The 16583-nt window shown below is 44.7% G+C and overlaps 1 protein-coding gene across 1 annotated transcript; it reads left to right on the top strand.

Moving 5' to 3' along the window:
* Positions 1–417: 417 nt before the first annotated feature.
* LOC123993090 (calpain-9-like) lies at positions 418–16092 on the top strand. Its single transcript, XM_046294871.1, is given in 23 exon segments — positions 418–958; positions 2627–2696; positions 3711–3829; positions 6665–6798; positions 7121–7292; positions 7765–7848; positions 7971–8056; positions 8131–8208; positions 9586–9779; positions 9911–10010; positions 10012–10114; positions 10225–10236; positions 10455–10534; positions 10636–10758; positions 10840–10876; positions 10967–11041; positions 11135–11180; positions 11762–11823; positions 12075–12143; positions 12717–12795; positions 12988–13104; positions 15289–15341; positions 15736–16092. Coding segments are annotated over 23 exon segments (2118 nt in total). The 5' UTR covers positions 418–760; the 3' UTR covers positions 15763–16092.
* The last annotated feature ends 491 nt before the right edge of the window (positions 16093–16583 follow it).

Genomic DNA, 16583 nt, shown 5'->3' with positions numbered 1-16583 from the left:
GAGTCGGTCGTTCTCTGGATATATGGTGCTTTCAAGACAACTGGGAACTTGGAAAAACAAGGTCGAATCATGACGTCAGTGATTTTCAGGTCGGACACATCTGCATTTTGGAGCTGCCTTACTCAAGAAAGCAAGAAAAATACAGTGTTTGTACGCTGCTTTATTTTGCAAACTGATATGTGACACGAATTAACGCTAAAATAAAATGCAAAACAGGCAACAAAACCGGTGGGGCTTATGATCTCAACACAAGAGTAATCTACTCGCTTGTGCCAGTCAATGCAATTGAATCCCACTCCGATGCGCTCTGCAAAATCTCGTGTGTAGGCGGGTATAATTTGTGGAAAGTTGTGGAAAGTTCCATAAAGTTCCCCCCCCCACACACACACACACACACACATTTACATTTACATTTAAGTCATTTAGCAGACGCTCTTATCCAGAGCGACTTACAAATTGGGCACACACACACACACTAAGTCTGGCATAGTTCGTTTTGTTTCAGTATGTTGCATTGAATGTGGGTAAAATTATGTTGATTTGATCACAATTGACGTTGATAGTGTTAAATAAATGGGACCTTTCCAAACTTCCCGGAGGCTCTGCATGCCTTGCTGGAATGGTTCGACTAAGGGAGACGCCCGTATGTCTCCATACGGGTGAATGAGTGTGTGTGTATTTAAGAACTGGGATTGTTGTACAAGTCCCCACAAAATAAGCATAGACATTTGCTATTTTGATCTCAACTTTACCATTGAAAATGGAGACTCGGAGGTTCGCAACTGGTTCCATTGCCAACCCTGTTCAATTTCGGGACCAGCACTATGTAGCCCTCCTAGATGCGTGCGTTAAATCCGGTTCACTGTTCTCTGACCCAACCTTCACCCCGGACCAGAGCTCCATCGGTATGCCTACCGACCCAGACCCCAAAAAGGAGGTCAAGTGGCTGCGACCCAAGGTAGGCTACCGTCCTATCGATGTTTACATCAAGTGAGTCGAGATCACTTTCGCAGTCAAAAAGCAAGTCGAGGTCTACCGCACAGAATGTTTTACCTAATAAAAACTATTCTGTAGGAATGAGGTTTATGCAGTAGGCCTAATACATGATCACAGCATATTGGCTATATGCCTGGCCTTCCAATATTGTTCTCCTCTGACCATATTATATTTTAAAACTCGAGGAGTTTTGATAACAAAATAGTTCAGTTTGTGTAGCAACTGAAATGATTAACATTTTTATTTGACTGGAGTGATGTTAGCTGCATCTGATGGTCGTGGTGCTTTCAAATCATGACATCAGTGATTTTCAGCTCGGAAAGTCGGAGTTTTAAATTTTCCGACTTGGAATTCCGAGTTAGAAAACGGTTAAACACGACTTTTCCTAGTCAGATTTTTTTCCCCAGAGTTCCCAATTGTCTTGAATACACTGCAGTCGGGAGATTTCCGTTTTCCGAGTTGTTTTGAACCCGGCATTAGTCTTTAGCGGAGGGTGAGAGCAGCAGAGTCCCTGATATCTCACCACCCATTGCTCTCCTTCCTTTCCTCTGGTGAGACTGACCAGAGAGAGGGGACACCTTCTTCCACCTGATGGCGAAACTCAAGTCACACTGCCTCGGCCTCATGCACAAATTCATGTTGTTCTCCAGAACAGAGGAAGTGAAATATTCCTTGAAATTAAAATAGACAGGACGAAATGATAATAAAACATTTGGCTACATTGCAGCTGCAGCGCCAGTGAATGTAGGGAGAAGCACGTTTTGTTTTAAAATAGTGTTACATGAAAAACGTTTTGACACTACTGAATAAACACGTACACGTGAACTCACTCGGAACAGCAGCTATTTGCTGTATTCTTTGACAGTCTCTCTCTGGTCATCGTTTTAAAAGTTATTACATCTCACATAGGCTAATATCAAACGTTGCGGTGGCCAGGGTGTGAGTGCTGTAGGCACGGTGATTTGTTCTATCTGATTGGCCAGCGCAGTAGAGGCGCACTCGATTTAGCCACAGATCTCCCGGTCCGCCAGGGTGACGTTGTCCGGCCATGTCTTTTCAGACAAATGAAATGTTTCAAAATGGAACACTTTGACTACCCAGTGCGTAGGGCTTTTGAATCAAGTGCATCTACCATCAACAGCGCAACAGGAATAACAAAAAAGGGCGCGGAAGCCTTTCTATAGGAATGTTTGGTTATTGAGTAGGAATACCTTGACGATGGACCAGTCGCGATCGACATGTTGGTGACCACTGGTCTACATGATAGCCAGCCATGTGGTCACGCTCATAAACATAGCCTACCTGTATATTGCACGAGTCCAGTTTCTTACTCATGATAGTCATGCTTATCTTACGGACATCTGCAGCCTATGTTCTAACTTTTATATTGACCTTATGCATTGAGTTTGATGAGGATATGAGTAGGTCTAGTTGTGTACAATTGGGATGTTGCTCTTGGACAGATGTGGGCTACACCTGTGCTGTGGGCTACACCTGTGCTGACTCACTGTCAGGTGTGGTCTAGTTCCGAGGAAGGTAGATTGATCTGATGGAGCATGTTCAGAGAAAAGGTAAGGGTAAACTGTCATCTTGAACTCTGCCCCTTGTCTCTCTCTCTCTCTCTCTGCAGGAGATCAGTGCCAATGCTGTGTTTGTGGAGGACACGACGTGTACCACCGATATCTGCCAGGGCCAGCTGGGTAAGTCTGTGTGTGTGTATTTGAAACATCATAGGATGGAGTATCATTTCAGTAACTCGTAGACAATTAACTCCAACTCACACTTTTCCTGTATAACCAGATTGCCCTCACTTCTCCCAACCTATTCTCCTGGGAATGGGCTTGAGAGATCCTGGGTCTCTTCTCTGTATGGTTCAGGTTCTCAGTGATTCTGGAGGATCACTATCAATCACACTGAATATGTCACCCCTCCACATCGCCCCAGGGCCTCCGCTCCAAACACGTTGCCCAATGGCAGGGGGATCGGGGGATGACATTCGTGTTCCCACCTCCCAGTCTCCCAGTCCCAACCTCCTCGGAGTATCTGTGGGTCTAAAGGGAGTCGGGACCCTGTGATCACACACTCTTTCTCCCGTAAAAATAACTCTGTGATTTTTTTGTGACCGCTTTTCATGTGATGCCCAGTCTGTTTTTGATTTGTGTGAAATGGTGAGAATGCTCATCTTGCTTTCTTGTTGCTTGGTTCATTTTGTCCTCAAGGTTTGTGTGATGAATCTGATGGCAGTGTGGCATTCCTTGTGTGTGTGTGTGTGTGTGTGTGTGTGTGTGTGTGTGTGTGTGTGTGTGTGTGTGTGTGTGTGTGTGTGTGTGTGTGTGTGTGTGTGTGTGTGTGTGTGTGTGTGTGTGTGTGTGTGTGTGTGTGTGTGTGTGTGTGTGTGTGTGTGTGTGCATACGTGCGTCAATCATCAACACCTCTTTCTTTCCTCTACTTGAATACACAGAGCAGCTGTTTACGGTTAGAGAGGAATGGGTCTGTGTGTGTACAGGCATGTTTGTGTGTGTGTGTGTGCATGTGGGTGTGTTTGTGAGGGAGAAAGTGTGAGTGTGGGAACGCTGCAGTGGCATATCTCCCACAAGCCCCAGGAAATGATTTGAAATGAAATATACATGTAGAATCAATCGAAATCAAATCAAACCTATACTGCTAGTTAACATGCATATTGCCTTTGACCTGTCTCTTTCTTTTTCTAATAGGTGACTGTTGGCTTCTGGCTGCCCTGTCCTGCCTTACCATGCACCCCAATCTCTTTGTTAAAGTGGTACCACCTAATCAGAGCCTGACAGAATCCTATGCTGGCATCTTCCACTTCATGGTAAGACATGGGGAGGGTTCATGAGCTTGCAGTGTACATGTGTTCTGCATACTCACTTTTTGCGAACGCATTGAGAATGTTCCTTACTATCTTATTAGAGTAGCATGTCTTGTAAAAGAGCGAGAGAAGCAAAGGTAGGACTGAAGATTGCAATATGGTGGAAATAAAAAAAGAACAGAGGAGTGTGTTATGACAGAGTGTGTGTGTGTTATGACAGAGAGAGTGTGTTATGACAGAGAGTGTGTGTTATGACAGAGAGTGTGTGTTATGACAGAGAGAGTGTGTTATGACAGAGAGTGTGTTATGACAGAGAGTGTGTGTTATGACAGAGAGTGTGTGTTATGACAGAGAGTGTGTGTTATGACAGAGAGTGTGTGTTATGACAGAGAGAGTGTGTTATGACAGAGAGTGTGTGTTATGACAGAGAGTGTGTGTTATGACAGAGAGTGTGTGTTATGACAGAGAGTGTTATGACAGAGAGTGTGTGTTATGACAGAGAGTGTGTGTTATGACAGACAGAGAGTGTGTGTTATGACAGAGAGTGTGTGTTATGACAGAGAGTGTGTGTTATGACAGAGAGTGTGTTATGACAGAGAGTGTGTGTTATGACAGAGAGTGTGTGTGTGTGTGTGTTATGACAGAGAGTGTGTGTTATGACAGAGAGTGTGTGTTATGACAGAGAGTGTGTGTTTAGTGTGTGTTGACAGAGAGTGTGTGTTATGACAGAGAGAGTGTGTTATGACAGAGATGTTAGAGAGTGTGTGTTATGACAGAGAGTGTGTGTTATGACAGAGAGTGTGTGTTATGACAGAGAGTGTGTGTTATGACAGAGAGTGTGTGTTATGACAGAGAGTGTGTGTTATGACAGAGAGAGTGTGTTATGACAGAGAGTGTGTGTTATGACAGAGAGTGTGTGTTTAAGACAGAGAGTTATGACAGAGAGTGTGTTATGACAGAGAGTGTGTGTTATGACAGAGAGAGTGTGTTATGACAGAGAGTGTGTGTTATGACAGAGAGTGTGTGTTATGACAGAGAGTGTGTGTTATGACAGAGAGTGTGTGTTATGACAGAGAGTGTGTGTTATGACAGAGAGTGTGTGTTATGACAGAGAGTGTGTGTTATGCAGAGAGTGTGTGTTATGACAGAGAGTGTGTGTTATGACAGAGAGTGTGTGTTATGACAGAGAGTGTGTGTTATGACAGAGAGTGTGTGTTATGACAGAGAGTGTGTGTTATGCAGAGAGTGTGTGTTATGACAGAGAGTGTGTGTTATGACAGAGAGTGTGTGTTATGACAGAGAGTGTGTGTTATGGGAGAAGGGTGTGTTATGACAGAGAGTGTGTGTTATGGGAGAAGGGTGGTGTAACTAGATCAGGATTTCCCAACTGGCAGGCCGTGGGCCAAATCTGGTGAACACATTTTTTTATGTATATATTTTTTAATAGTTGGACATAAATTACTATAAAAACAACAGCAAATCAGCTCCAAGTGATTTTAATTTTGGAAATATTTTCCAAAGTATTCCCACGTATAATAGATGAATAATGTGATCGTACACAAGCAAGGTTTGAAAACAAGGTTTGAAATGCTTATGTTTTAGTCAAATACTATATCTGTTTGGGCTTATTGTGGTCAATTTGCAGTCTACAAATGATTTGTAATAATGTTCAGGCCCCCTGACCATGCGCTCAAAAAATCATCCTGAGGCAAAATCTAGTTGATGATCCCCTTCCCCCTCACCCTACCTCTTCACCAATGAGGGTGATCTTTAATTACCCCCCCACACTCACACACACTCACGTTGTGCACACACCTCTAACCCATTCGCTCTCGTCTCTGCACACTTGCCCCTATCGTCATTATCATTTAATAATTTACTTTTGCCTCAAAGGCTTCTTCTCTGGGCCAATTGTGTCAGGTTAAAGAGATTGATAATTAAAACATTGTCTCACGAAAAGCATTAAAACTTCATAGAGGTCATGAGTTATGCCTTAGTGATTTTCTCTAATTGCTTTACCCATGGGGTTGGGGGGGGGGGGTTCTAAGTTTACATACGGAATTGTTTTAAGATGGTCGTACTATGGATCATTTAGCTATATTGTTAATTGTTCATATTTTCTTAACGCATTGGTTGGAGAAAAAGGGATACATATGAGTAGACCTGGAGGGGTTATGTAGGGAGTGTAGTACAGACTTGTAGGTAACTACTACCCTGACACACACACACACACACACACACACACACACACACACACACACACACACACACACACACACACACACACACACACACACACACACACACACACACACACACACACACACACACACACACACACACACACACACACACACACACACACACACACACACACACACACACACACACACACACAGCCTTGCTTATGGGCACACACACACACACACACACACACACACACACACACACACACACACACACACACACACACACACACACACACACACACACACACACACACACACACACACACACACACACACACACACACACACACACACACACACACACACACACACACACACACACACACACACACACACACACACACACACACACACACACACACACACACACACACACACACACACACACACACACACACACAGCCTTGCTTATGGGCAAGTGATGCAGGCTTGTACTTGTCCACTGTTATGCAAGATATCAAATGTATATCTCTCTCCCTCCCTCTCCCCGTCTCTTCCTACATCCTCCTCCTTACATCCTTCCTCCCTCCCTCCCTGTCCACCCTCTTTATGCCTCCCTCTCCATCCATGTCCCCCCCCCCCTGTGTAGTTCTGGCAGTATGGTGAGTGGGTGGAGGTGGTAGTGGATGACAGGCTACCTGTACGCGAGGGTCGCCTGCTCTTCAGCTACTCCTGTACCCGTAACGAGTACTGGAGCGCCCTGGTGGAGAAAGCCTATGCCAAGTCAGTCAACCGGGGTGTGTGTGTGTATGCGTGCGTCCATGCACCCGTGTGTGTGTGTGTGTGTAATGTCGTACATAATTTGAGCGTTCGTGTGTGTCTGGCTGTGTGACTGACACTGCTCTTATGAGGTCTCAGCCTCGTTTGAATGTGTTTATTGTACAGCTCTTTGAGTAGGAGCATCTGCTAAATGACAGAACATGTACATCTATAAAATGTATCTCCCTCATTTCTAAGTCCTTCCTCTCCCACACCACTCTCTCTCCTCCCCCTTTCTCTCCACACACCCCTTTCTCATGCTCCCACTACCTCTATCTCGGAGCAGGCTGATCGGGTCATATGGAAGTCTGAAGGGGGGTAATATCTCAGAGGCTATGGAGGATTTTACAGGGGGCATAGCCTACTCCCTCCCTGTCTCCTCCCGCGCCCCCAGGGTCATGTGGAAAGCCCTCTCTGCTGCCCTGTCCCGTGGCAGCCTGCTCAGCTGCTTCATACAGGTACAGAACATACATGCACGCAGGAACGCACACACACACACTCACACCCGATGGGGCGGCAGGTAGCCTGGCAGGTAGGAGCTTTGGGACAGAAACCGAAAGGTTGCTGGATCGAATCCCAGAGCTGACAAGGTAAAAATCTGTCGTTCTGCTCCTGGGCAAGGCAGTTAACCCACTGTTCCCCAGGCGCCGATGACGATTAAGGCAGCCCTCCGCACTTCTCTGATTCAGAGGGGTTGGGTTAAATTCGAAAAACACGTTTCAGTTAAATGCATTCAGTTAGATATCCCCTTGTCACTTTCCATGGAAGAAATATGACTCATAGACTTTATGATGAATGCTGTACCAACATAGCTGCATACCTTCCTCACACCTCTCCTTCGTCAATAGCTACTGTGATGGCAAGTGTGATTCTTACTGTGTATGCAGCACCTGTGGTGAGTTGCTCTCTGTGTGCTGTGTATCTCCACAGGCTAGTAACTACCGTGAGATAGGCACAGTGACTGCAGAGGGACTGGTGAAGGGCCATGCCTACGCCATCACAGACACTGACACGGTATGTATCATACTGTGCTTCACTAAGCTAAAGATCAGAAAACAATCCACTTTCTCATTTTGCTCAAATAATTGTTTGTCTGTGTGCGTGTGCATGTGTGTGCGCGTGTATATGTGGTTCAGGTGAAGAAGCCGGCTGGTGAGGCCTTGTTGCTGAGGCTGAGGAATCCCTGGGGCTGTGTGGAGTACTCTGGACCCTGGAGTGACAAGTGAGGAATTGTGTGTGTGTGTGTGTTTCATTTTGTCATTACACAGGCGTGTAATCCTGTGTGTGTAATTGCAGGAGTAAAGACTGGGATGATGTGGATGCTGCTGAGAAGAAAAGGATTGATCTGAAAAACAGTGAGGACGGCGAGTTCTGGTAGGTTCTGGTTACAAACACACGTAGACACAAACATACCTAAACACATACATACACATGCAGTGCATTCAGAAAGTATTCTTACCCCTTGACTTACTCCACATTTTGTTGTGTTACACCCTGAATTCAAAATGGATTAAATAGCTTTTTTTTCTCAACCATCAACATGCAGTACCCCATAATGACAAAGTGAAAACATGTTTGATTGTTTTTGTGCAAATTTATTGAAAATGAAATACAGAAATGTTGGTTGTTGGTCATCGCTAGACAACCATTTTCAGGTCTTGCCTTAGATTTTCAAGCAGATTTAAGTCAACACTGTAATTCTGCCACTCAGGAACATTCACTGTCTTCTTGGTAAGCAACTCCAGCGCAGATTTGGCCTTGTGTTTTAGGTTATTGTCTGATGGAAAGCAGACTAAACCAGGTTTTCCTCTAGGATTTTGCCTGTGTTTAGCGCCATTCCATTTATTTTTTATCCTCAAAAACTTAGGACGCCTGTATCTTTGTAGTGACTGGGTGTATTGATACACCATCCAAAGTGTAATAAATAACTTCACCATGCCCAAAGGGATATTACATTTTTACACATCTGCCCTTCGTTTTTGCGAGGCGTTGGAAAACCTCCCTGGTCTTTGTGGTTGAATCTTTGTTTGAAATTCACTGCTCGACTGAGGGACCTTACAGATAATTGTATGTGTGGGTTACAGAGATGAGGTAGTCATTCAAAAATCATGTTAAACACTATTGTTGCACACAAAGTGAGTCCTTGCAACTTATTATGTGACTTGATGAGCAGATTTATACTCCTGAACTTATTTAGGCTTGCCATAACAAAGGGGTTGAATACTTATCGACTCAAGAGATTTCAGATTTTAATTATTTATTCATTTGTTAAAATTTAGAAAAACACAACTCCACGTTGACATTATGGGGTATTGTGTTTAGGCCAGTGACAAAAAAATATACATTTAATCCATTTTAAATTCAGGCTCTAACACAACAAAATGTGGAAAAAGTCAAAGGGTGTGAATACCCTCTGAAGGCAGTGTACATCGACCAATCTCGCCTTTTATCTATTGTACTTTGTTTTTGTTTATGCATACATGTGTATATATAACGTAATGTATAATAACTGAACGTATTATAGATGACTCCAAATGAAATACTGTACCATGTTTGGCTATGACTGCTTTTCGTGTCTCAAAACGGTTTGAGTGGTCCACAATTGTGGTTGTTAAAATCTCTACTGTAATCATTGTGAAGTGACACTTTAATAAATGCTTCTCACTCTAACTCAACATCTCATCTAGTTTCATTACTTTGCAACAACAGCACACGAACACATTCTGACAGTGTGTATCCGCTCTGTGTCAGGATCCGTGCGGAGGACTTCAACAAGCTGTTTGACACAGTGGAGCTGTGTAGTGTGGTCCCTGACCGCATAGTGGAAGAGGACACATCCACCGACCCCGACTCCCCTGCTGACCCCCCCTCTGCCTGGACCCTCAGCTCCCACAAAGGCTCCTGGGTATCGGGCTCCACTGCAGGAGGGAGCTGTAGTTACCCTCGTGAGTGTGTGTGTTTCCAAAAGCAGAATGTTTGTAATTTCATCCAGTTGTCATTTACCACCTTCCTTATCAACATTCCCTCCTCTACACCTCCCTCTCTGTGTCTCTCTCTTTCTCTCTCTCTCTCATAGGATCCTTCTGGAAGAATCCCCAGTTCCAGCTTGTCCTTGCCGAGCATGATGATGATATACAGATGACCCCGGGGGGAGAAGAAGGTGGCAGGGAAGCAGAAGGAGAAGGCAAAGCAGTGCACCGTGCTGGTGGAACTACTGCAGAAAGACCGGAGAAAGAAGGAGAAAATCAACTTCCTCCACATCGCCTTCCACATCTACAGGGTGAGAGAGAAAGGGTGAGAGAGGGAGGGAGAATGTGTTGTCCCTGTATGTGCTGTGAATGTGAACGTTCTACATTTCCAGTTAATCTGACGTCTTTCCTGTTTCTGCAGGTTCCTCCAAAGGTGAGTATTTTATTGTAAAGTTTTTTTTTTTAAACTACATATTTTCATTAGTTAGACAATGACATGGCTTTTAATCTACCAACCATGTCTGCTGCCCCCCCTCTCTCCACCACTACCTCCTTCTCTCCCTCTTTTCTATCTCTGCCTTCCCCTCTTCTATCCTCTCCTCTCTTCCTCTTTCCTTCTCTTCTCTCTTCTCCCGGCTCCCCCTCTCGTAGCTCCGGGGCCTGTGTCTGGACCAGAGCTTCTTCTCTTTCAAGCAGCCTGTGGGGAGTTCTGGGGTGTACCAGCCTTTCAGGTACTGTACCTCAGCAGCCAGTCTTCACGGCAAATATGTCACATTTTCATGAAAACAGTCAATAGAAGTTCTTCTCTTCTTCTTGCCTTTTGTCACCGTAGGGCTGTGTGGAGGGAGGTGAGGCTGGACCCAGGAAACTACGTGATCCTGGCCTCCACCTACAGTCCCAACCAGCCCGCGGAATTCTTCCTCCGCGTCTACTCCAAGACTGGCAACAATCTGGGGTACAGAGAGGAGGGTGGTGGGGGATGATGATGATGAAGATAATTAGTAACAGACTGATGGTGCTCCTCCTTGTATTCCAGGACCCAAGACTTCACTTGCTCCACTGGCTTCCTCATGGTGAGTTAAACCTCACTGAAGTCTACTTCTACTGCAGTCCTGCTCTCCAGTTCACCAAGCCAACTGTCTGTGCGTGTGTGTCCTTCACAGGTCATGTCAATGCCACCAGTCTTGCCAGAGGATCGCAAGAGAGTACAGAAGACCTTTGATGAGGTGGCGGGGCCGGTAGGAATTCTCTCATCTCTAAATCTAACTGAACCACAGAAGATAAATGTCTCCCCTAGACAGTCTTAACCTCCTGTTCTCTCTCCTTGGCAGGATGACAAGCTGAATGCTAAGGAGTTCATGAAGCTGGTTAACTCAGGTTAGATCATTCATGAACTCAGGTTGTCATTATAAGGTTAATTTAGTCAAACCGTGTTGCAGAACTCCATAAACTGCTGTAATGAAGGGTGCAACTCTTGTATGTTGGTTCTTTTGAGGGGAATATTCTTACAGTACAGTACCAGTAAACGGCTGTAGGGGGAGCAGAGTAGCAAGGTTTCCTCTAGCAGGTAGACACTTGGGGAAACAGAGATGACTTCTCTAGGCGAAACCTAATGGCTATTATAAACTGGGTGCTTCGAGCCCTGAATGCTGATTGGCTGACAGCCGTGGTATATCAGACCGTATGCCACCGGTATGACAAAACATGTATTTTTAGTGTTCTAATTACACTGCTAACCAGTTTATAATAGCAATTAGGCACCTTGAGGGTTTGCGGTATACGGCCAATATACCACGGCTAAGGGCTGTATCCAGGCACTCAGCGTTGTGTCGTACATAAGAACAGCCCGTAGCCGTCTAATATTGGCTGTATACCACATCCCCTTGTGCCTTATTGCTTAAATATACCATTACAATCCTTTGCCTTGTTCACTCCTCCCCTCTCTCCCTCTCTCTCAGTTCTGGAGAAAGACTACCAGCTGCCACTGGAGACATGCAGACAGCTCATCTTTGGAGAGGAAGTATCCTTTTATTTGGCCAGTTGTCACAACCTTTCCCCTTACATCTCACTGGCTTTGTTTTTCTTGCCAGGACCACAACGCATCTAAGAGCAGGAATGCTGATCTAGGATTTGTCCATTTAATCTTATTCATTGTGATCTAAAAGGCTAAACTGATCCTAGATCAGCATTGATTTGCTTTGTGGATACGGGCCCTGCTCCTTTTGAGCGCCTCTGTCTGTGTCTGAGAGCTGTCCCTAACCCACGTGTCAGACTGGAGGGCGTAGCAGTCTGACCCGAGAGCAGACAGAGCCTGTGCTGGCCTCTCTTCGCAGTCTGCAGGTACGACTGCTATAGGTACAAAACCCAATATGTTAAGCAATAAAGCCCAAGGGGGTGCGGTTTATTGGCCAATATACAGCGGATGAGGGCTGTTGTTATCCACGATGCAAAGGGGAGTGCCTGGATACTGGCCTTAGCCATGGTAACTGGAATGATGAGATAATGTTCTTCTTCTCTGTTTTTGTTTGATAATTTCACTGCCGTACTGTGTTGGATCTTACCCAGCCATCTTGTCTCAAGAGGACCACAATGGAAATAAGTCCCAGACTTCATTGTGTGTTATCCTCCATGATTGTATTTATGTGCGTCTATGGCTTTTTCAAGTTTTATGAGTCCTTGTGTTTTTAAATGGTTGAATTAACAAACTCAACTAAACTAAATTAACTATAAACTGGTTAGCAACATAAAAGTGTTCTTGCATCATACCCAAGGTATGTTGTCTGATATACACATGGTTGAAATGCTGTTTCAGCCAATCATCATCCAGGACCCAAAATACCCGGTTTATAATTAGTGATATTACTTAGCTACTGCTACTCAACCATCCTTCATTGACCTCTCTCTCTCTTTCAGTCCATCTTCTTCAAGTTTGATCAGGACTCTTCAGGGACTATGAGCCCCTTTGAGCTTAGTCTGGCCCTCCAGGCTGCTGGTGTGTACACACACGCGCACACACACACAGACACACACTCTCACTCTCTGCCTCTTACACTCACTCATTCACTCACTCACATTTTACCTTCCACTCCACTCTTAAATGGATAATAACACATTTCTCTCCCCTTTCCTCTCATCCCTGCCTCATCATTCTCTCCTCTCCTCTCTTCTTCCTCCTTCCTGCTAGGTGTGCAGTGTGATGGCCAGGTCATACAGCTGCTGTGGGAGAGGTTTGGCTCTGGGGAGCTGCACCTGCCTTTCCATGGCTTTGTGGCCTGTGTCACCAGGCTGCGCAAGCTATTCGGTATTTCAACACACACACACACACACACACACACACACACACACACACACACACACACACACACACACACACACACACACACACACACACACACACACACACACACACACACACACACACACACTTAGGTGAGCTAGGTGATATTCAGCCTTAATATTGTGTGCTTCTACCCCCAAGCCATAAGACTCCTGAACATCTAATCAAAATGCTACTCAGACTATTTGCATTGCCCCCCCCCTTCCCGCTGCTCCTTTCTGTGTTATCATCTATGCATAGTCACTTTAATAACTCTACCTACATATACATATTACTTCAACTAACCGGTCCCCCCGCACATTGACTCTGTACCGGTACCCCCCTGTACAGTGGGGCAAAAAAGTATTTAGTCAGCCACCAATTGTGCAAGTTCTCCCACTTAAAAATATGAGAGAGGCCTGTAATTTTCTTCATAGGTACACTTCAACTATGACAGACAAAATGAGGAAAAAAAATATATAATCCAAAAAATCACATTGTAGGATTTTTTATTAATTTATTTGCAAATTATGGTGGAAAATAAGTATTTGGTCAATAACAAAAGTTTATCTCAATACTTTGTTATATACCCTTTGTTGGCAATGACAGAGGTCAAACGTTTTCTGTAAGTCTTCACAAGGTTTTCACACACTGTTGCTGGTATGTATTTTGGCCCATTCCTCCATGCAGATCTCCTCTAGAGCAGTGATGTTTTGGGGAAGTTGCTGGGCAACACAGACTTTCAACTCCCTCCAAAGATTTTCTATGGGGTTGAGATCTGGAGACTGGCTAGGCCACTCCAGGACCTTGAAATGCTTCTTACGAAGCCACTCCTTCGTTGCCCGGGCGGTGTGTTTGGGATCATTGTCATGCTGAAAGACCCAGCCACGTTTCATCTTCAATGCCCTTGCTGATGGAAGGAGATTTTCACTCAAAATCTCACGATACATGGCCCCATTCATTCTTTCCTTTACACAGATCAGTTGTCCTGGTCCCTTTGCAGAAAAACAGCCCCAAAGCATGATGTTTCCACCCCCATGCTTCACAGTAGGTATGGTGTTCTTTGGATGCAACTCAGCATTCTTTGTCCTCCAAACACGACAAGTTGAGTTTTTACCAAAAAGATATATTTTGGTTTCATCTGACCATATGACATTCTCCCAATCTTCTTCTGGATCATCCAAATGCTCTCTAGCAAACTTCAGACGGGCCTGGACATGTACTGGCTTTAAGCAGTGGGACATGTCTGGCACTGCAGGATTTGAGTCCCTGGCGGCATAGTGTGTTATTGATGGTAGGCTTTGTTACTTTGGTCCCAGCTCTATGCAGGTCATTCACTAGGTCCCCCCGTGTGGTTCTGCGATTTTTGCTCACCGTTCTTGTGATCATTTTGACCCCACAGGGTGAGATCTTGCGTGGAGCCCCAGATCGAGGGAGATTATCAGTGGTCTTGTATGTCTTCCATTTCCTAATAATTGCTCCCACAGTTGATTTCTTCAAACCAAGCTGCTTACCTATTGCAGATTCAGTCTTCCCAGCCTGGTGCAGGTCTACAATTTTGTTTCTGGTGTCCTTTGACAGCTCTTTGGTCTTGGCCATAGTGGAGTTTGAAGTGTGACTGTTTGAGGTTGTGGACAGGTGTCTTTTATACTGATAACAAGTTCAAACAGGTGCCATTAATACAGGTAACTGGTGGAGGACGGAGGAGCCTCTTAAATAATAAGTTACAGGTCTGTGAGAGACAGAAATCTTGCTTGCTTGTAGGTGACCAAATACTTATTTTCCACCATAATTTTCAAATAAATTCATTAAAAATCCTACAATGTGATTTTCTGGATTTTTTTTCTCATTTTGTCTGTCATAGTTGATGTGTACCTATGATGATAATTACAGGCCTCTCTCAACTTTTTAAGTGGGAGAACTTGCACAATTGGTGGCTGACTAAATACCTTTTTTGCCCCACTGTATATAGTCTCACTATTGTTATTTTACTGCCGCTCTTTAATTACTTGTTACTTTTATTTCTTATTCTTACTCGTTTAAAAAAAACTGCATTGTTGGTTAGGGGCTCGTAAAGTAAGCATTTCACTGTAAGGTCTACACCTGTTGTATTCGGCGCATGTGACTAATACCATTTGATTTGATTTGTTTTGTGTCCCCTCTCCCCAGCCCTGTATAAATCAGAGAACAACCCTGAGGTCAAAGACGGAGGAATCAATACTGTGAGTCCTCCTTGATCTTAAAATCAACCAAAATCCTGGACCTAAGCCAAACTTCATGTCCACATCCTGGTTCAACCCTATCCCTACCCTCAACCACAACCCTAACCCTAGCCTAAACCCTAACCCTAGCCTAAACCACAACCCTAACCCTAGCCTAAACCACAACCCTAACCCTAGCGCCATGTACAGATCTCGGTTCAACCCTAACCCTAACGCTTACCCTAACTATAACCCTATATGTTAACATGAACCATAACCTTACCCAAACCCGTCCTGTGCCAGACCATATCCTCAAGCCTAACTTGTACAGTACCTTGACCCTGACCCCACCTTTAATACAGACTATACCCTTACTAATGCCCTCTAACCCTGAATAGTTGTTGTTCTTTTACAGTGGCTGCTCCGACTCCTGACCGTGTGAGAGTGCTCTGTAAAGGGGGTTCCTGCGTGGGCACTGCAGGGTCATTCTGTCTGTCCAGGAACATATGATAACATCATGCCTCTGCCGGCGCCCTCGTCCACACACACACAGGCGCACACGTACACCACACACACAAACAGCCCCTGGCCTTTGTCACCATAAGATACCCCGCATATCAGTTAAGTATTTTCAGCAATTGAGTCAAGTATTTTCAGTTCTACAGCCAAGTATTTCTTTAACCTTTCATTATTTGAGTTTTAAATAGTGAAAATGTAGTTGAAGCCCTGTAGTTGAAATGTATCCAAAAATAAAAAATGTTGTAAAAATGAATCCACTTTGATAATGTAAAATTATTTCTGTGTTTATAAATACAGCCCAGCCTCACATACACGGTGAGTACGGCCTGCCCTGGTGAGGGAGTGAAGATGTCTCAACCGCGCAGCACACACGTCTCTATACTTATCATACTGACGCCTCCTACAGCATCAACACGCACTCGCTGCCTCCTCCGCTACTTCCCTCGCTCCCTCCCTCCTTTGTTCCCTCCCTCCTTTGCTCCCTCCCTCCTTTGCTCCCTCCCTCCTTTGCTCCCTTCCTCCTTTGCTCCCTTCCTCCTTTGCTCCCTTCCTCCTTTGCGCCCTCCCTCCTTTGCGCCCTCCCTCGCACTCTCAATTCAATTCAAGGGCTTTATTGGCATGGGAAACATGTGTTAACATTGCCAAAGCAAGTGAGGTAGATAATATATAAAGTGAATATATAAAGTGAAACAATAAAAATTAACAGTAAACATTACACATACAGAAGTTTCAAAACAATAAAGA

Source organism: Oncorhynchus gorbuscha, linkage group LG13, assembly GCF_021184085.1.
Source record: "Oncorhynchus gorbuscha isolate QuinsamMale2020 ecotype Even-year linkage group LG13, OgorEven_v1.0, whole genome shotgun sequence".
NCBI classification, from domain to species: Eukaryota; Metazoa; Chordata; class Actinopteri; order Salmoniformes; family Salmonidae; genus Oncorhynchus; species Oncorhynchus gorbuscha.
This window is presented reverse-complemented; position numbering and strand designations above follow the sequence as displayed.